Source organism: Scomber scombrus, chromosome 6 (assembly GCF_963691925.1).
Source record: "Scomber scombrus chromosome 6, fScoSco1.1, whole genome shotgun sequence".
NCBI lineage: Eukaryota > Metazoa > Chordata > Actinopteri > Scombriformes > Scombridae > Scomber > Scomber scombrus.
The window spans coordinates 5,917,594-5,937,208 of NC_084975.1; the positions used below are offsets into that span (position 1 = coordinate 5,917,594).

General features: G+C 39.7%; 1 protein-coding gene across 1 annotated transcript in view; it reads right to left on the reverse strand.

The window, feature by feature from the left end:
• Nucleotides 1–1,012: 1,012 nt before the first annotated feature.
• The window catches only part of lrrk2 (leucine-rich repeat kinase 2), a 35,734-nt gene continuing 17,131 nt past the window's right edge, over nucleotides 1,013–19,615 (reverse strand). Inside the window, exons 19-52 of the mRNA XM_062420593.1 lie at nucleotides 18,566–18,830; nucleotides 18,181–18,369; nucleotides 17,224–17,336; nucleotides 16,911–16,983; nucleotides 16,207–16,403; nucleotides 15,863–16,113; nucleotides 14,705–14,853; nucleotides 14,070–14,163; nucleotides 13,750–13,936; nucleotides 13,476–13,657; nucleotides 13,058–13,281; nucleotides 12,613–12,740; nucleotides 11,802–12,020; nucleotides 11,516–11,717; nucleotides 10,848–10,936; nucleotides 10,191–10,378; nucleotides 9,831–9,985; nucleotides 9,571–9,717; nucleotides 9,173–9,364; nucleotides 8,846–8,992; nucleotides 8,594–8,706; nucleotides 8,295–8,485; nucleotides 8,019–8,179; nucleotides 7,587–7,757; nucleotides 6,992–7,092; nucleotides 6,543–6,755; nucleotides 5,244–5,437; nucleotides 5,050–5,122; nucleotides 4,657–4,847; nucleotides 4,066–4,218; nucleotides 3,143–3,351; nucleotides 1,963–2,031; nucleotides 1,728–1,860; nucleotides 1,013–1,191 (exon numbers count right to left, since the gene is read on the reverse strand). Of these exons, the coding sequence (XP_062276577.1) occupies nucleotides 1,736–1,860; nucleotides 1,963–2,031; nucleotides 3,143–3,351; nucleotides 4,066–4,218; nucleotides 4,657–4,847; nucleotides 5,050–5,122; nucleotides 5,244–5,437; nucleotides 6,543–6,755; nucleotides 6,992–7,092; nucleotides 7,587–7,757; nucleotides 8,019–8,179; nucleotides 8,295–8,485; nucleotides 8,594–8,706; nucleotides 8,846–8,992; nucleotides 9,173–9,364; nucleotides 9,571–9,717; nucleotides 9,831–9,985; nucleotides 10,191–10,378; nucleotides 10,848–10,936; nucleotides 11,516–11,717; nucleotides 11,802–12,020; nucleotides 12,613–12,740; nucleotides 13,058–13,281; nucleotides 13,476–13,657; nucleotides 13,750–13,936; nucleotides 14,070–14,163; nucleotides 14,705–14,853; nucleotides 15,863–16,113; nucleotides 16,207–16,403; nucleotides 16,911–16,983; nucleotides 17,224–17,336; nucleotides 18,181–18,369; nucleotides 18,566–18,830 (5,355 nt within the window). The 3' untranslated portion in view covers nucleotides 1,013–1,191; nucleotides 1,728–1,735. The remainder of the gene's footprint in view (nucleotides 1,192–1,727; nucleotides 1,861–1,962; nucleotides 2,032–3,142; nucleotides 3,352–4,065; nucleotides 4,219–4,656; nucleotides 4,848–5,049; nucleotides 5,123–5,243; nucleotides 5,438–6,542; nucleotides 6,756–6,991; nucleotides 7,093–7,586; nucleotides 7,758–8,018; nucleotides 8,180–8,294; nucleotides 8,486–8,593; nucleotides 8,707–8,845; nucleotides 8,993–9,172; nucleotides 9,365–9,570; nucleotides 9,718–9,830; nucleotides 9,986–10,190; nucleotides 10,379–10,847; nucleotides 10,937–11,515; nucleotides 11,718–11,801; nucleotides 12,021–12,612; nucleotides 12,741–13,057; nucleotides 13,282–13,475; nucleotides 13,658–13,749; nucleotides 13,937–14,069; nucleotides 14,164–14,704; nucleotides 14,854–15,862; nucleotides 16,114–16,206; nucleotides 16,404–16,910; nucleotides 16,984–17,223; nucleotides 17,337–18,180; nucleotides 18,370–18,565; nucleotides 18,831–19,615) is intronic.

A 19,615-nucleotide genomic window follows, 5' to 3' on the forward strand; every position in this document is an offset into this window, starting at 1 on the left:
AATAGTTTGGATATCAGATCATGTTTTTAAGGTTCAGACGTACTTCAAATCCTTAACTCCCATCTCTTTACTCCCACCTCATTTTTTTTAAACTAATGTGCTGTCCATGTTTGTGAGGACCGAGTCCTCCTTGTAAATATTTTTTTCCATGAAATGGCTTCAATGCAATGTCTTTTTTTCCCTGTTAAAGGTCAAAATTAAAGGTCAATTATGGTCCAAACCCTGACAATGATGTGTTTATTTTATCAGTTTTTTTTCTTGAGGTTTACTTTTTCTCAGGCCTTTTCTTGGGGGGGTTATTCCTAATTCATATGTTATCATTCCACAGATAAAAATATGGGAATATCTTAATATAAATAATTTAAATAGCCGAGTATTAAACCCCAAATACATAGATCTGATTGTAATTCAGTCATTTGTATTAAAAATAAAAACATAAATCACTATATATTTAATTTTACTCACAAACAGCCATCACACTTCCTCTATCTGTGTCCCTCATGTTGTTCTGTAATGAAAACTCAAACAAGAATGTAAACAGAGACATCAGCTCATAAAATAATATTTACTGACTTGTTCTGTATGACATCATTAACAACAGTAACATTAGGTAACACGACCTACAGACGTGTACAAAGCAGGCATCATACAGTTTGTGAAGTCCTGTGATCTGTTTACGGATGTGGAGTGAATGAGCTCAATGGTAAACACACAAACAAAGACGTGAGAATAAATAATCAAATATACAATTTTTAGAGGCTTCTTTTTTCCTCCTTTGGCTTTTCTTTCCAGTTTCTGGTTTTCTATCAAACTACAGGTAAACACATATCTGTATTCATTAGGAGCAGGAGGCCTTCCTGAACGTCTGAACTGCTCTCAGCCCTGATAAAAACACAAATTAGACCATCTGTGTCCCTTTTAGAATAAAAGTCTCTTAAAGATGTACTAAGATTGTCTTTATCTGGTCAAATATGGCACATTGTTTCATTGGAGTGAATCTTCAAACAATTCTCGATTTCTTGAAGTTTATCATTTCATTGTGACTTGCTCTCCCCTTCAGTTCTTGGTCTCCCAGGGTGGGTGAAATTAAAAAGTATGGCTGTCAGAAAATGAGGTAAAACGTCCCCTTCGATATGTTCTGCGGACATGATGATGATGCTCTGGAGAGTTGATCCCTTTTCGATGTAAATTCTGTAAAACAATATTTTTAAAAAACAGTAATTTTAACACTGTAAACTGTTCAGAAAATGAACTTCAAATTTAAAATGTAATACAATACACTCACATGATAGTTTATAAAGATACATGTGGCTAAAACTAACGGAGACATGCAATAAATCTTACCTTTATGAATGCTAGAAAGTTAAGAATAACCTGTTTAGTCTACTCTAAATGACATAAATGTGGTGAAGAATATATCATTTTACATATTACAGGTAAAACAGTAAGAAACACTTATAGTTAAAATTACCATCCATTCATAAATTGATCAATTTGACCTGGACAGATGTGATCACTATAAGCAGTTTCCTCCTACTACTGCAGGTGGATCAACTACTCATTACACAGTACAATACAATGGACAACTGTCCTGTAGTTTATGAGATGTTTTTTCTACCACTATAATAATATTTGGTGTATTAGGATTCAAGATTAAATAAAAGCCACTGATATGTTTTAAACATGCTTTCAAAGACAACACACATGAATTAAAAAAACAATCAGACCTGCAGGCTCAGTCTTGATGGATCTGCTCTCTCATTTGGGCCGTGATCTGCTCTCTCTTTTCGCAGTGTTTATTCAGGTCTTTGACCTCCATCGGCAGCGTGCTGTTCCACACCATCAGCACCGAATCCTCATCTGAGAGAGCGGAGACAAACCCAAGCTTCAGACGAAACTCACAAAGCAAGACAGCTGTTTTCATTAAAAGGAGTGAGGCACACAATGAAGCATCAGTCTCACCTAACTGATTCCTGTCTTGTGGGAGTCGTCTGCCCAAAACCAGCACCACATTCTTCCAGTTTAGTGTTTCTGTAGATGGAAATAGTGGAATACACTTGAGAGAGTTAATCGGGAAAGACATGCATGGATGGATGCAGCATTTAAACACATCAGACAATGAGAGAACAGAGGGAGAGGACGACATATTGATGGGAAATATGCAGACAAACTGTGAGCAGCATGGGGCGTTTTTTCACACATTTCTTCACACAAACAACCTAACAATGAATCACTGTGACAGAAGACAAAAGAAAAACCCAGCTGCACCATAATACAGTTTTATGTACTGACTCAACATCCTTCTGTTTTGCTTTTATCCATTATTTAAATTCCTAAGTGCTTCCACTGTTGCTACATATCCTTAATTAATCCAGGCTCAAATACTCGAGAAAAGAGGAAAAAATGTGCTGCTTTCTTTAGACAAAATGTTACATTATTCATTTGATCTCAAAGCTGTGATACAAAATGCAAACATAATGACTTAGTGTGTGCTGGAAATGTGTTATCAAGCGGCGCCTGAGCTTCATCATGTTCTGTAATCTTCATCATCACATACTAATCATTAGCACTAGTTTAATAATGTTCATTGTTGCTCTCTGGAAGGAAATACAGGTCCGTGAAAGCTCACACCTCCAGACCATTAAAAGTATAAACTCAATAACTATGCAACAGTGAATACTGTGTGTAATTAAGTCTGCAACTACTGCTCTTATTTATTACTGTAATTTTATATTCTCTTTTTTATTCATACTGTCTTTTTTGTGTCTCATTGTGTGTTGTTTTATGTATATTGTCTTTTGCTCTTTTTATGTGTTATTAGCCACTGGGGACATCATTTGTTGTGTTGCTGCATTGAATTGAATGTTGCATGTTAAAATGTACCTAAGACGGTGCTGTTGCAGTTTCCACCAGTTTTTTATACTTAATATGCAAATTCATGCAACACAATGGCTCAAAATCTGATGAAATCTTTCTTCACAGGGAGCCTGTAGTGTAAGAATGAGGTATCTGTCATAATACTGTAAATATGGGTCCTGAATGTTTCCACACATCGCCTCCAAAACACCTGCACACCTTGCACCACGATGGCAGGACACAGAAATTAAACAAATGAATATATGAGTCAAAGTTGAGCTCTGACCTATAAGTGCAGAAGCGATGCAGCGGATGGAGTCGCAGCGAGGGGCGATGACCTGCAGCGTCTGGTGTTTGGAGAGCTCCAGCAGGAGCAGGTGGCCCCCTCTAGTGCCGATCCAGAGAGTGGCAGCGCTCTGCACCAGCAGGGCCTTCACCCGAGCCCAGGAGGGAGCCGCTTCGGTGGGCAGCTCCACCTCACTGCCCTGCCTGCCTCTGCAGCCAGAGTCATGTCTGCAGGAGGAGGAGTAATTAATAAACTGCTGCTGTCAGACTCTGAAATACTGTAAGACTGAAAGAGCAAACGACAGAATACATTACAAAAAAAATTAATTACACTATTATTGTTCAGCAAAGACACACTCATAGTAATGACTATCCTGTTTGATTTATTTTAACATCATATTGGCAAGTAGTGACTGACTGAGGTGTTTAAGTGTGGTTTCTGCACTTTCCAAAGATAACAGAGTGGGGTTGTACATCTTTCACCTTTGAGTTTCTATTTATATTTACATTTCTGCACGTGGTTCTCTTTTATTCAGCCATAGTAGCTATTTCTGTTTAATATATTTAGACTATCTGGATGTGCTGTTTATTCAGAAGGCTAAAAACAATGTAAAACACATCACTTCCTGTGTGTTTTTGACTGTACATGTGCTTGTTTCATTCTCAGGAAACACCTGAATGTTCACATCAGTAAAATGGATGATTAAATTGGTGAGAGAAAGACCAAGGAAGATTTTTAGAAAGATGACAAACATTTTTACTCTAAAAATAACAAGAGATGATGGTCAATGTGACTTAAAGTTCAACTAGAGAACAAACTTGAATTCACACATCTGTCATCACAAGCAGATGATTGTCAACGGATCAATACCACCTCAAATATTTAACCAATATTCCTCTTTATGTGTGTGTGTGTGTGTGTACCTGATTATCTGAGCACAGTCGATGCAGTCCACCATCCTCTCACTCCTCTTGTCCCAAACCTCGACGGTCGCTGCCCCGACTTTGCTCAGGTACACGTATTGATCCACAACCATACGAGACACACACGCCTCCCCGCTGAGCGAGCGCTGCTGCCTGGAAGACACGAACACACACACACAACCCTGCTGTTATACCAGCAACAGTCATATATTATTTTGCTACTGCTTTCACAAGTTAGCACTCTCCAAAGACCTAATCATCACTTTGTAACTAGGATTCAAAATTAAACCCACACTTTGAGCCTTCACAAGTCCACAAATTATGCAAGGCAAGTTATTAAATTTTTAACAGGCATTTCCTTTATATCTATATTTTATTATCTAAAACTTTTTAAGGCAGGAAAAAAACTTCTGACAAGTAAAATACTCATTTGTCAGCCCCATCCTGCTAAAAGGCATGTAAATTACTTTATTTAATAGATGTGAGAGTTTATGAGGCTACTTTTGTGCGATAACGTTCCCAGGCTTTTTCCAAACCAGATAAACACAAACTTTTAGCTTTTACACATTTCCCTACATGACACGGACTCACTGGAAGATGAGGTTGGGTCTCGTGTCCATGGACTTGCTGACTTCGTAGTCGGCCGAAAAGGAGAGGATCTTGGTCCCGCAGCCGGCCCACAGAGACCTGCTGTCGAGCGAGTGCATGGACTGGCCCAGAAACATGACGGGCGTGTTGACGTTGCCCACGGTGAGAGTTTTGACCGGCTGTCCGTTCTCCAGCTGGAAGGAGAAGAACAAGAGGAAAATGAAGATCTAAACGGTTGCTGCTGCTCGTTTTATAAGAAAATTTGATGGACAGTTACAATTTAAGTCCCATACAATATGAATAACACCTGAAAACATGAATAATAAAAAATGATGACCAAAAAAATCCTTAGAAAGCAAACACACCTTGACCTAAGATTATATATCTTATATTTACCTTCAGTACAGAGTCTTCATAAATAGTGAGAATCCCATCTGCTGTTCCCACCAGCAAATAATTCTTTCTTTGGCTGGAAAGAAATGAAAAAGAGAAAAAGTGAAATATTAATGTCATTAATGCAAAACTATCCTAACCTTACATACTGTATAAAGTATGCACCAGTTTTTAGTGTTTTCAGCTACTGAACTTACGTGCGGCGAGCATGTACATGGAAGTACAGCGAGGTGACAGCATCCGTGACACTCTGCAGGTGGTGCGAAGTCGACTTGTCCAGAGTGCTCATCACCACTAAGGAGCCAGACTGGGTGCCTGCCACCAGCCAATCATGCGTGTCGTTCGGGATTTGGACGGTCAGAAGACACAGGACGGGACTGGTGTCTATCTCCTGTTGGAGGGAGACAGAGAAAAGGACCTGTGAGGTGTTCCTTCTGGTGCGTCTGTCTGATGCCATTTGTGATACTTAGAGGAACAGATATTGCTCCAGCCAGTCTCACAAATGTACTGTGTTTTGTTTGATTAGTCCAAAATCTTTGAGGCAGGTGGTTGCTTACAAGAATTTTGATTAAATCTTTATAATTAGTGATCCTACTGAGAATTAAATCCTCAACATGTACCAGTGATGGAGTGACGGATCAGTGACTCACTCATCTACAATTGAAACCAGTAAACCTAGAACAGCTGATACCATGTTTAACCAGCTCTACATAGAGTTTAAATATATATATAAACTTCTATCAAAGTATTTTTCTGATTGTTTCACTTGCTCCACATGGAAGTGTCTTTTGTCAGACGGATGTAACCGTTTACATAGTTCCCTTTAGTGTTGCTGTTTTCATTCACACCACAGCCATACCAGCATTTCCGTACAATGTTAGCAGGTCTTGAGGTGGGAAATTATTATTATTATTATGCGGTACACATTTTTGAATATTAATCCTTGCTCCCATTCACACATGACCCATTTCAGAGATATAATGCATGTGTGAAATGAGCTTATTATGATAATATATTAATACATCTGTTATTAAACACACTAGAATAGCCATGAAGAGAAGACAATGAACACTTATCTGTAAATATATGTTGCTGTTAGACTTAGATGTGGCCACTATCTACTATACTGCATGCACATCCGCATGGCTCAGAGAATAAATTATTATTTTTTGTGTGAGATTTTTAATACTTTAGACACACTTGTGCAGTTAAAGTCACTTGATTTAAATGTCAGAGAGAGACATGCAGAAGTGAATGTCTTGATGATCTTTTTCAATGAAACTAAAAGTTGTTTCACAGGAAGAGAAGCAAGGAAGTCGTCTAACCAGCTGTCATCTGATAGTTCCTCATACTTACATTACCCAACATAACAAAATGAAACAATGACAAACTACAATCTGGACTGATGCTAACATTAAGATGTGACTGTAACCAGTATGAATAATACAGAAGGTGAAATACAGAGATTATGAGCTACTTTAATTTTGGTTCAGTACCTGTGTAGTGACCACGTTGGTGTCCAGGTCCACAGCTGTGACGGAGCCCGTCCTCTGGCTGTTGCTGCCCCCTCCCAGCCAGGCTTTGTGACTGGATGAGGGGCCGTCGCCGCTACAGGAGCTCACTGTGAAGCAGTCAGCGTTGACCGCTCTGGGAACCACCAGCTCCCTCATCAGACACAACATCTCTCCTGAATTCAGCCTGTCAAACACCTGCACACATTACAGAAGACAGAACACCACTTAAAATGTGCTTGTTTGGGTCTAAAATAATGAAATATGCTCAGTTTAAAGCTGCTGGATGTATTGCTTGATTGGGGTCTGCCTCAGATGCTACCACTAGGGGGCGACCCACCGCAACTTGCTTCTTTGTGTCTTTCTAACTTGCTTAATAAAGATGAAATTAGCAGCACACATTGAACACACATGTAAAGTCTTCAGCTCCTAACCTGAGCAGAGGTGGGTCGATCCTGAGGTCTTTCTCTCAGACAGTCTTTCATCAGCGCTTGGAAGCCAGGCCAAGGTGAGCAGCCGTAGTGTTTTACTGGGTCTGGGAACGGGACAGTGGACATGTAAGTAGATTTGATATATACAGTACAGATAAAAATTCAGTATAACCAAAATCATCAAACTCATTTTCACAAATTCAGCATCAAATCTTTGGCTATCTAAAGAACAGAATTCCTATATTTTATTAATTAATAAGGGAGGTTTAAATATATCTAAATATAATGTTTAAAATAAACACATGAATAAGGTTTTGTCCTTTTATGATGCTATCTAAGGCTCCTACAGCGTTTGTTTAAAATATGAGCAAATGAAAAGTTTGATATCAGTATTTCACGAAAGACCAGCCTCTCATAAAATGATTGTAAGTAAAAGAACATCAGAAATACCACTTGGAAGAATAGTGGCTATCACCAGTTCTTGGTTTGATAAAATTGTCACACCACATTAAAATCATACAACAGAGTCCAGATCAGGTTCTACAGATTTTTAAATACATTCATGGTAATTAAAAAAAATGAATTCTTGAAGGATTACCTGGCAGCTTTCCCTGCACGGCGACCTCATCAAACTCACTGGGGAACTTCATGCCGTCACAGATGCGCTCGCCGCAGGTCAGGAGGTCGTAGAGAAGCAAACCAAAGGAAAACACATCGGCCTGCTGGTTGTAGATCACATTACCGCGGGCAACCTCTGGTGCCCGGAAACCTGCACGATACACAGAAACCAGTTTAGGAGGACACAATGGTAAATGTGGAAAATTGTATAATCTTTTGACCATACTTAATCTTGACAGATCGTTTTGTAAAGAAGCACATATACTGTATAACTTAAACTGAAAAATCTGATTTGTAAGAATAACCTAATCTACAGAATTACACTGGCCTACAGTTTAAGTGGAGGTCAGAAGTTTAATAACTGATAAACAGGATGATAATAAGGATGTGAATGCATTCAGGAAGCACTGACCTGGCGTGCCCTCGGAGCTCCTCACTCCCATGCTGCAGCAGTACTGAGCGATGCCGTAGTCCGTGATCTTGGCGATGATCTCGGAGTCGGTCTTCAGGTTGAACAGGAGGACGTTGTGGGGCTTCAGATCGCGGTAGATGATCATGGCTGAGTGAAGGTACCTGATCACACAGATTAATTGAAAATCTGGATCTCAATTTTGAATTTTGATGTTGAGAAAAAATATAGCTGGACGAACAAGATGACACAAGGATTGTAAATGCTTTATTCCTTTACCTGAGTCCCTCAGCCACATGCAGGGCGATCCTGTGTTGGAGCTTCCTGTTGAGGCTGCCGTTCTCGTGCTCGAAGAGAGAGTCCAGGGAGCCTCGCATAGCCAGCTCCATAACCAGGACCTGTGGAGCTGAGCCGGCTGCCAGCAGACCAACCAGGCTGGGGTGACGGAGACGACCCAACACCGCCAGCTCCTGGAAAAAAATGCCCAGCGAAAGAAAGTCAGTTAAAGATGGTAGCAGTAAAGGAACTACAAAACACACAACTATAAAGAACTTTTAGTTTCTTTTTTCCAGTTGTACCTGTCTAAGGAGCCTGTAGATGTAAAGCTCAGACGCATGCTTGTTGAATATCTTCACAGCCACCTCTTCATTTTTGTAGATGCCTCGATAGACAGTTCCAAAGCCACCGCCCCCTGTAAATAAAATTAATTTAACATAATGCCAACACATCACAAAAACACATGACCGACAAAAGCAGGGGACAAAAACATTCAATCAGTAATTTTAAAAAAGTTAATGAAATTATATTGCATAAAAATAAGATATACTTACCCAGTTGGTTCTCTAAAGATAGATCCACCTCCAGCTCCTCACTGTCCAGTATTGTTCCTCCAGGCTGGTCACTCAGTACCAGGTCAGGAGCGATCTGACTGATAGGAAGAGTGGAGCGATCGTCCTCTGGGTTCTTCAGCAGAAAGTCTGATGATGATAATCAATAATAATAGATAATAATTAAAATTATAGATTTCAGATAACATTTGAAATGCTAAAACTGAGAAAAACCAAACCAAACTCAATGTGTTTTGTGCTTAATTTTTTACAGATTTAACGCTTTGCAGAAATTAGGTGATATTTTTTTAAAGCTTGACATCAATGTACCGTCGTCAAAATGAGTAAAGAGGTCCTCCAACAACATCTTTTTCCTCTCCTGGCCATCCTCAAAGCTGTAATAAGCCCACTTCTTCAGCAGGGCTTCTCCACTGCCGTGCATGTCGGTGTTAAGAAGGCCGGGAAACCATTCCTCCAGCAGGGAGTCGATGTGATCCACCACCTGACCCAGCAACACCCGGCCTGGAGGAGAAGAGACAGAGGTTAACACTGGTGAGATGGAACAAAGAGCTTATATATACTGTAACATTGCATTTCTATTATATATGATCATTGAAAGAAAGGACTTCATTATATGATTGTTCTTCATTTGCTTCAGACTTCTATTATGTCACATGTATGTAGAATGACTTTTAGGGAACTTCTCAAACTCTTTAAAACTGCTTCACCTTTTCTTGAAGAAGGCACAGTTATCCTGACGAAGCAAGAAGGGCTCTCGTCCATTGTGGCAGACTCCACCAGACAGTAGGCCTCAGGAGACCAGCTCAGGTACACACCTCTCCTCCAATAGATCCGGTTTGGTCGAACAACTTTCTCTGTAAAACACAGTGTGAGATCAAATTTATTTATCACTTCTTTTTGCTCGAATCTTTAACTGAGAAATCACAATGATGAAAAAGGGACTCTGTCTACTATATGTCTATGTTACCTCGTCCATAGAGCAAATAAGAAGAGACCTCCAAGAGGCGGCTGATCTGGCGAGACCAGTAATCCATGGGGAAGTAGGGCATCTCGTACAGACGCACAATCACCTCTGAGTTCTCACAGTGAGGAAGCTCTATTATTGGTCTGTGTTTGGGCAAACTGTGGACAAAAAGTCTGATTTTAGTTTTGAATGTAATTAATCACCAATCAACACTTTTAATAGTTTCTATATTGATTTAATGAAATGTATCTTTGTAATCAACATGTACTGGCCGACATATCATAGTTACACACAACTATGATAAACGATTGTTCTTAATTTAACATGTGAGACAGACATCTGTAGCTGAAACTCTGAATATACCTGCTGGGTACGAGCAGCTGGTCCTCGCCAAAGGGTAGAGCGATCTGAAACTTCTCCAGCAGTTTAAAGAACTGCGTCAGGTGACTCTTGGGGAAACATTTGGTCTCAAACAGGAACTTTTCCACCACTGAGCGCTGAACGACTCCCTTAGGATGCTCCCAGAAGCCACCGCTCTTTAATGTCAGTTTCTGCACAGAAGACAGACAACACCTGCATCTGAGACACTCGACACAATCTGATCAAAGTGTTAAAGGGTTTTCAAGAGAATTTTTTTCACTGCTTTATTGAACGTATGGCTGAATATCTCAAAAGGGTAGAACAAACGTAAATGACCTGTGCTGTTGGAGAGTGATGCAGTTTTTTCACTGTAGTTTTGATACATCATCTATTTTGTGTTTGCATCAGCTGATGTTAGCTTGTACACAATCACACTTAACTGCATCATCTTAACAGGCTTTAGAGTTTCATTATCAAATCTTTGAACTTTGACACCATCATCAAAGTCCAAGAAAATCAAGCAAATCAAAAGTAGCAACAATAAATTTCTTAGTTCATATAGCACTGTAAGAGGCTTTCGTATTTTCAGCATCAGCCTCAAGCCTGAAACATGATCTGAAGCTGTTGCTTTGTCTGTGTGGGTGTGTCAGAAAAGGCTACCTGAGAGATGATGTTGCACAGCCACTGTGGGTCGATGAAGTACAGCTCCTGGAGCTGAAGTGCAGGATCATCAAAGTGCAGTAAAACTCCTGCAATGACAAAAACACAGCAAAGTTTGATCAGATATAATTCACACCCACTATATTTAGTGTTGATCCAAAAGGGCAATAACAGTCCTGAACATATTAGATGAATCCAAAACCTTTCAGTGTACTGTATAAGAGGTAAATGCCTTTAATGGAAGGCACAGGAAGATTTCAGTTCATGCAATGCTTAGACTCATCCTGATCTATGCCTGTTTTCTCTGCATACTTTGATTAGGTCAGGCTGTGAGTCAGAGGGAATACAGGTTATATTTAGGGCTGGGCAATTAATTGATACTATATTTATGCTGTAATATGAGACTAGATATTGTCTTAGATTTTGGATATTGTGATATGAAGTACGTGTTTTCTGTTCCTGGTTTTACAGGCTGCATTTAAGTAAAGTGATGTCATTTTCTGAACCAACCACACTGTTCTAGCTGCTTTATTATTTACCCACTTAGTAATTATATCCACATTACTGATGATTATTTATCATAAAATCTCATTGTGTAAATATAAATATACTTCTATGTGTCAGAAACTGGCACCAGCTTCCTTAAACAAGCTCTAACCACGACTGACCGGCTTCACTGAGGAAGTGGATGGCGTGGGGCAGCTCAGCTTCATCCAGCTGCAGCTGACTCTCCTGGATGAGCTGCAGCAGCTCATGGTGCCTGAGGACGGGGAACTCTGGAGGAACTCTGGTCCTCTCCTGGAGAACCCGGCGCTCCAGCTCCACATAGCTATCTGGAACCAGCTGACCCATCACAGGCTGGCCCTGGATCTGTGAGAGGAAGAGGAGGTGAGTTGAGACGTAAAGAAATGAAATGAAAGGAAACATTTAACCTGCTGGTTGTGCTCTGTCCACCTTGAAGCTGGTGACCTCCCTGGCGATGGCCTTGCGGAGCTTGGTCATGGCGTCCGAGTCTTCGAGGACAGAGACCATGTGGTAGTCCCTGATGGCCGGGAAGCCCTGGTGGTTCAACAGCTCCTCTCTGATCTTAGTCATACAGGCCTGCAGCTGCACGTCCTCGCTCACATCTGTGTGGGTTCCCACCAGGATGACCGGGGAGAGCGGAGCTACTGCCTGAAGTAAAGAAAAGTACAAACATCTTTATCATTAAGAAGTTTTTTAAGGATTTTTTTTTGGTTAATTTTTAAGATCTCAAGGATTTTGAACAATAATAAAACAAGTGACAAGGTATGTAGCCCAATGTTGTATCCTAAAATATATTTCTTTAAATGTTTATAACTTTTTTCCTTAAGACATGAAAGTAATACAAATACTACTACTACTACTAATAATAATAATAATAATGATAACTTAGATTAATACAGTGCCTTCCATGAGACCCAAGGATGCTTTACATAGCGGGCAAACACAATAAATATCAAATAAAAAACAGTGTTTTTTAATGTTGCATAATTTTGAGGTAGTTCAGGGTGAATGTGCTGTCTATAAAATGCCAGAAGATGATGCTGAAAACCAAAATGCAACCTTAAAAGTTTTGTTAACATGATTATTAAATAAATATGGTCACTTAGCATCCATTCTTATCTCTTATTTGTCCAAAATAGCAGCCGGCTAGAACTTAATACTTTCAATCCAGAAGCAGTACAGCCACATTTCTGCTGTCACTAAATCCACTAAATCATAACTACATGACTCTATGACTCACTTTGATGTTGAAGAGCCAGGGTTTGAGGGCGTCCACCTGACAGGCTCCTTTACTCAGGTTGTAAACCACCAGGTAGAGAGCTCTGGAAGTCAGGAAGTGAGGGTGAGAGCCACTGAACTCCTCTCCACCTGTGAAGTAAAGCATCAGCTGGGTGTAAAATCAAACCAACACAGCATGATAAATACTTACATGGCTCTCGCAAACACCCCATATACCATTTGCAATGCAACTGTTAAGATATATAAGTTTCAATATGTAAGATTTTCACCTTTAAACACTGAAATATCTGACTTGATAAAAAAAAATCCACAATCCAGTGATAAATTGACAAGAGGTCAAGTTGTCCTTTTAATTTAATTGTCCATTTGTCCATAAAACAAAGTCAACCACACTTGTGTACTTTGCTCTTTTTTTTTTTTTTTAATTCTGACTTTTGCCAACCAACCTGAGAAGTCCCAGACGTTCAGCACCATTTTCTTCTTGTCCCGTTCCCTGATGGTCCAATCCCGCACGTCAATCCCAACAGCGGTCTGCTTGGAGCTCAGCTGGGAGCGCTTCAGTTTCATCAGCTGTTGGATCAGGGTGGTCTTCCCGCTGCCAGCATTCCCTACCACGATGAGCTTCATCCGGTAGTACGGCACTGCTTTCTTCAGCCTCTGCTGCAGGAACCTGGGAGAGCCGGAGGAGAAAAGATGCTGCTTATTTATTTAATAACAATGAGCAGATGTTAGATTTATCCATTCTATTGCCTTTTATCCAAAATCAAAACTGAATGAACATAAATTACAGTGAAAATTGCACAAATTCAATTTGTGACGGGCTGGTATCCAAAGAGCATTTATTACTGAGGCAGAATTACTGACCTGACAATGTCTTTAGTCTTGCTGCCAATCAGTTTGAGGTCCAGCTGGAGTCGAAGGCCGTCCAGTGGCAGGTCCCATAGCCTGCTCAGCTTCCCCATCTCATCGGGGAAGGAGCGCAGGCCAGAATTACGACTCACATCCAGAGATGTCAGGCCTTCCAACAGACCGATCTGAGGAGGGATCTGAACACAGAGGATACAAAACAACCAAAGGGATTAATATGAAAATAGAAACATGTCTCATTTCCTATCAAGTGCTGTGAATTATACTTCACCTCAGTGAGTTTGTTGCCACTCAGGTGGAGTTTCTCTAGTCTGGCCCATTTGTAGATTGATCCACTCAGATCCAGAGTGTTGATACAGTTCTGACTGAACATCAGCTCTCTCAGGTTGCTGGACGCCCAGAAAGCCGGCACAGGCAGAACCGCGATGCTGTTGGTTCTCATATCCACTGATCGTAAGCTGGACAGATAAAAGCAGGAGAATCGTGTTCATATAATACAAGAAGTTACATTATTGCACGGCTAGAAACTTGACATTAAGTATTAGTCGTCAAATTTGTACATATTAAAAAAATCTAAATGTGAAAACTTACTTTGGGAGATCAAGTATCGCCTCTGGAACGTAAGTGAAGTTGTTGTTGGCTAGTTTAACTGTTGTGATCTTGGTTGGCAGATGTGACAGGGAGCCTGGAGAGAATGGTAAATATCCCTTAATGTCAAATTTTAATGCAGAAAATAATTATAAAAATGTAAATACGGTTTACATTTGGGTGAAAAATTCATCACTGACTTTGTAAACTATAAAATTTCAGTCTTCAAAGTTGAAGTGAATTAACGGGTATAATATATAAAGGTAGAGGTAGAAGATTTCTTGTCAATTTTCATTAAAAAATTGAAGAATTATTACACTTTTCCACATGACTGGCTTGTTGGAGGTGCAAGAATTAGATAAACCTTTCTACACTTGAAAAGGCTGTAAATGCTAATATAATCATCTGACTCTGATGTGTTTTGCAGTGATTTTATTTATGTTTAATTCAAATATTTCACATACTTCTTTGAGCATTAATCTTGATATTTTACTTTGTCTATCCGGTTTATCTTATTAAGGGTCATGTGGTGCTTGAGCCTGTCCCAGCAGACATGGTGTGAAAAGCAAGCAGAAGAACAAAGAACAAAGCTCTTTCAGTGCAGACGTTGAACCCAATAATCAATTTTTAATACTCACAGATTTTATTCGTGGATGCATTGAAGGTTTCCAGTTTGGGGCAGCCGGTCAGGAGGTCTGGAGAAATGTTCTCAATGTTGTTCTTGCTCACATCAAGCAGCTTGATCTCCGGCAGACACAGAGGGGTGCAGAGCTCAGTTATACTGTTACTGAAAAGGAAAAAAAAAAAAAGGATTATTATTTATTCATTATTCTGCAATGAGACACAAAATAACACTGGAATGTTTTTACTCATTTGGTATAAAGAATACAACAAACACCCACAGTGTGTTCGTGATTAATCAGCATATTAAAGACTATTCAAAGGGGAATGAGATGCGAATAACAACCGCTAACTTATGAGGTGGCCTTTTTTGTTAGTGAGCAGTATATCTAAAAACATGTTGATAGATGTTCATAAATTGTGTTGAATATTTAGGTCATGGACCAATGATGGAGGACCTTTTTTATGATTGTGAAAAATAGTGAACTTTTTTGCTTTTTTCTCATTCATTACTGCACATAATTTAATTTTTAACAAATCTAGCAAATTTATCCCATGACAACATCAACATTAAACTACAATTACTCTCCTGTCGAATTAACAAAGTTAAAAGATCATGAAGCTCTGGGGTACACTCTGTGGTCCTTGTGTGCGCTTTCTAATAACTTGTTTCAGAACTTATCTAATAGATCTGACCCATACAGAAAGAAGGTGCTGTTTACTATGATTTGGTTTTAAAGCAGCCAATAATCTAATTGTATTTTGTAGCTCAGGTCAGATGTCACAGTTCCAAAACTTCTTCTAGACAATAAAAGCCACTATACAGCGCTTTGTGTGTAGGAAATACCCGTCTAATCAGTGGAGACAAGCCGGACTGCAATAAACTGAGGAAATGAAATGTCAGAGTACAGAAAAATCTTCTTTTGTTGCTTTGTTGTTTTCATGGCAACAAGCCCATTAACAATGATAAGTGCAGCAGGGACAACAGTTTGAGTGCATTCGCCACCTTAATGCAAGGAGACCATTTCTTCTACAAACTGCATACCTAGATGCCTGAATGGGAAACACAAGGCTAAAGTGTGTATAGTTGTATTAAAGTATGAAGGACCTCTTTATTACCTTCACTAACATTTTCTCTGTTCATCATTAATCAACTCCTTTTCCCACAATCCTACCCTTCCATAAACAGCTCCTCCAGCTGATCCATGGCCCGGCCCAGCTCGTGGGGGAATGTGGTGATTTTGTTAAAAGACAGGTTTAGCTGCCGCAGTGAAGGGCAGGTGACAGCGGGGTCGAAGGTCAGCAGCGGGCCCACGCAGTTGCGAGAGACGTTCAGCATGCTCAGCGAGGGAAGAGCCAGCAGCTCCACAGGCAGCGACTGCAGCTGGTTTCCCTGCAGGTCCAGTCGTGTCAGACTCTTCAAATTCTGAGCCAAATAAAAATTAGAAATACTTAGTGAACATTTTGTTTTTGATAACTTTGTCCTCGATAACGTTTTGGCACAGATCAGATTTATTACCTGACACAGTGCAGAGGGAAACTCCAGAAGGCTGTTGTGGCTCAGGTCTAGGCGGAAGAGATGCCCCAGCTGCTGCTGGACAAAAATGTCATCCATCAGACAGGAGAGAGAGTCCAGTTCATTTCCTGACAGGTCCAGCAACCGGATCCTCTCTCTCTCTTTGGGGAGAGCAGCAGAGTTCTCACCAGTTACCAGAACTGAGGTTATACCAAAAAAACAGAAAACACACATCATCAGTCATCATTATTTCATGAAAGGGACGTTTTAATCACTTATTTATCCAAACCAAGCCAACATGTAATTATGAATGCAAAAAAGCTAAAGTTAAATTTATGAAAATTTGGTGACAAGTGCTGAAGTTTCAGTGCAGATCTATGATTCTTTTAAAGGATTCTGAAATTTTGGCAGAAATATAAGCTTAAAGTCTACAGTATACTTATCCTGATGTTTCCTACTACATTCAAAAACATGCCCTGCATTGCACTGCCTGATTAGAATATTATTTATAAAAGCTTTTAATCCATATAATTAAATGTGTATATAAACAGACAGAGAGTCTAAACATGTGGATAGCAGGCAGCAAACTCAGTTAACTGGCTGTCACTGATCAAATCTGTAGGTCATGTTAAATAAAAGCGTGTTTTTTTTTTTGCTGCACAATGTTTGACAGAAAGTTTAAATTGAATTGAGTGTGATGGAGTTACGTTTTTGATTGGAGCCAGTCCTTCCATATCTCTTGTGTACAGGCTCAGTGTGTTCATTCTCAGTTTGACCGCTCTGGAAATAAGAAAAGACACCAGAGAGAAACACTGATATTAAGAGACCAGGCAGACATTTAGACTGAGATTTAAAGTTCTACCATCAAGATAGGAAACTCAATGAGCTGATATTTACAGTAAATGACACCATGTTTTATGATTTTTATTTTAACTTTGTCAAACATTCAGATGAGATAACACTAACATAACACAAAATCTACAACCTGAGCTTGAATTAAGAAATGACAAAAGGTTTTACCTCTGCACTGGCATGTCTGCGACGTCCCTTCCTTTTGAAGGAGCTTCCCCTCAGCTCCTCTGAGGAGTTATTATGAGGCTTCGGAGACAGAGCTCCTGTCAGTGAATCACTCCCTACAAATACATAGAACAAGAGGACAAGTGGTTATTAATGCATCAAATTACAATATTTGGTACAGCTCCAAGACATATATTCTATCATCTTATTTATTTTTTAAATGTATTATTAGAGATATGAATTAATTGATTGATGTAAAATTATTTTCTTTTTTGTTTATTGCAACTCAACTACAAAGACAGATCCGTGTGAGGACGATCAGTGTGCAAACTGAACACTCACACACTCTGCTGTCATGATGGCCACACTCCACGGAAACCATGGAGGCAAATATACTTAATGAGCAAGTCTTTATAGTTACTGATAATTAATATATGTGCACCAAAATGTGTAATCTTAAAGCTACAGTCATTGTGGGATTACCAAAGTTTCACATTGAAGTAAACGGTTACGTGCCAAATGAACAAACTAGTGACTAAAGAAACATCACTTTACTAAATAAGAATAGACTGAAACTAATAATAAGTCAACAACATCTATAGCTAATCAATGTGACTTCTTTGATGTATAAACAGACAATGCACAAAGTTAATATGGATGACGAAAATGATTTGGATGCTAGTGTTTCAGCTATTAAAGGACAATAGACCTACAGTCTGAACTTAGTCTCCTCTGTGTGCACTGTAGTAGACTTACAGTGTTTGTCTGTGGTTCGGGTGTAAAATGTAATAAACTGTCCGCTCCAATTCAAGTCTAAAGTCATTTGCTGCCTGTGTTGGAACTGTGGCCTACATACATTTAATGTGGGTCATTTTTTAATTGAATTTAACTCCTCATTACTGTTTGACCTTTGTGAACATACAGCAGAATGAGGTCTATTCAACATTTCTGAAGCTTTACCGTCACTCTCCATGTCGTCGTTGAGGAACATGCTGTCGTCCATGGAGACGAAGCTGAAGCTGGAGTCGTCGCTCTCGTCAGAAATGTAGCCAGAGGTCAAACACGGGTCACCTAGAGACCTGGGCGGACCACCGGTGCTTTTAGGCCTCTGGAAAGACTGAATGTACTTTGCCAGATTCATACCTCTACCTTGGAGACAAAGAACAGGCATGAGGAAATTAACACAAGGGCTGAAAGCAACAATTCATCACTTTATTTTTTTATTCAGGATTTTTTAAATTAATTGAAATGTCAGAAATATCAAACAATGAAAGGTGACAGCTTCAAATTGCTTGTTCTGCCCAAAATCCAAAAGATATTTAATTAATATTGAGAGCTTCCTCACTGTTGTTGTAACGGAGACTGAATGTTCTGCTTCTTTCAGCCAGCAGGGGGCTGAGCCAAGTAGCTTCAAGACGCCCCAGTCGGAAGCCCCCCAGACAGAGGGCGCTGTTATTGAGGTCCAGACCAAGACGGCCCAGCAGCTGAATGACAGCAGGTCCGTCACCTCGCTTCACGCTCACAGCCAGAGCCCTGCGGAGGTGCTGCTCGTGGGCACCTTTGCTCAGCAGCAGCTCCACCAGTTCTAGTGGTCCTCCTTTCTCACAGACCTGGAAAACACATCACAAAGATCATGATGGACAAACTAAGAAAGATCTGCAACTCACGATTATTGTCACGATCAGTTATTCTATCTATTAACAGTGCAGGGTATTGAATAATTCATTTTTGGAAATGTGTCTGGTTAGATTTGTAATCTTGTTCACTTTTTTTTTGTTAAATCAGAAGATTTATATATTAAAAAAATCTGTCACTAGTAAACTGATTTATTCAGGCAAAATTTGTGTTCAGACATTTAATATCTTTTGGGGGATGAACAAAAGATTTTTTAAGAAAAGCTGAAGTGCAGGACTTTTGTCTCCCCCTTCTGGCAGGGAAAGTAATTACAAAAACACTATTCACACACGCTAACATCATAACCTCCACCATAGCCTACTCCATCCTAAATGTTGTGGCTGTAAAACAGTGAATAAATTGTTGAATGTCACACAACCCCAACAAAATTAGAATCTGATCAATTCTGTCTAATAACATTTGGAAAGTCTAGAAGAGCCTCACAACTGGTTCAACTGGTGGAAGTCTTTAGGGTGCATGCTCTGTCCATAGAGTTTGTGCAGTATCCAGCCAGAGCAGTTTAATATATTTATAATTAACCTGATTATACCATCACCAAAATCTGGGTCGTATCAGCACAAGTATCAAAAAAACATCCAGCCTTAGCTATAAAATGCCTAAGAAATATTGACAATAAAGCAAAACAGGATATTAAGTTTAAAATATAAATAGGGGAAAAGCAGCAAATCCTCACATTTGAGCAGCTGCAACCAGTAAATGT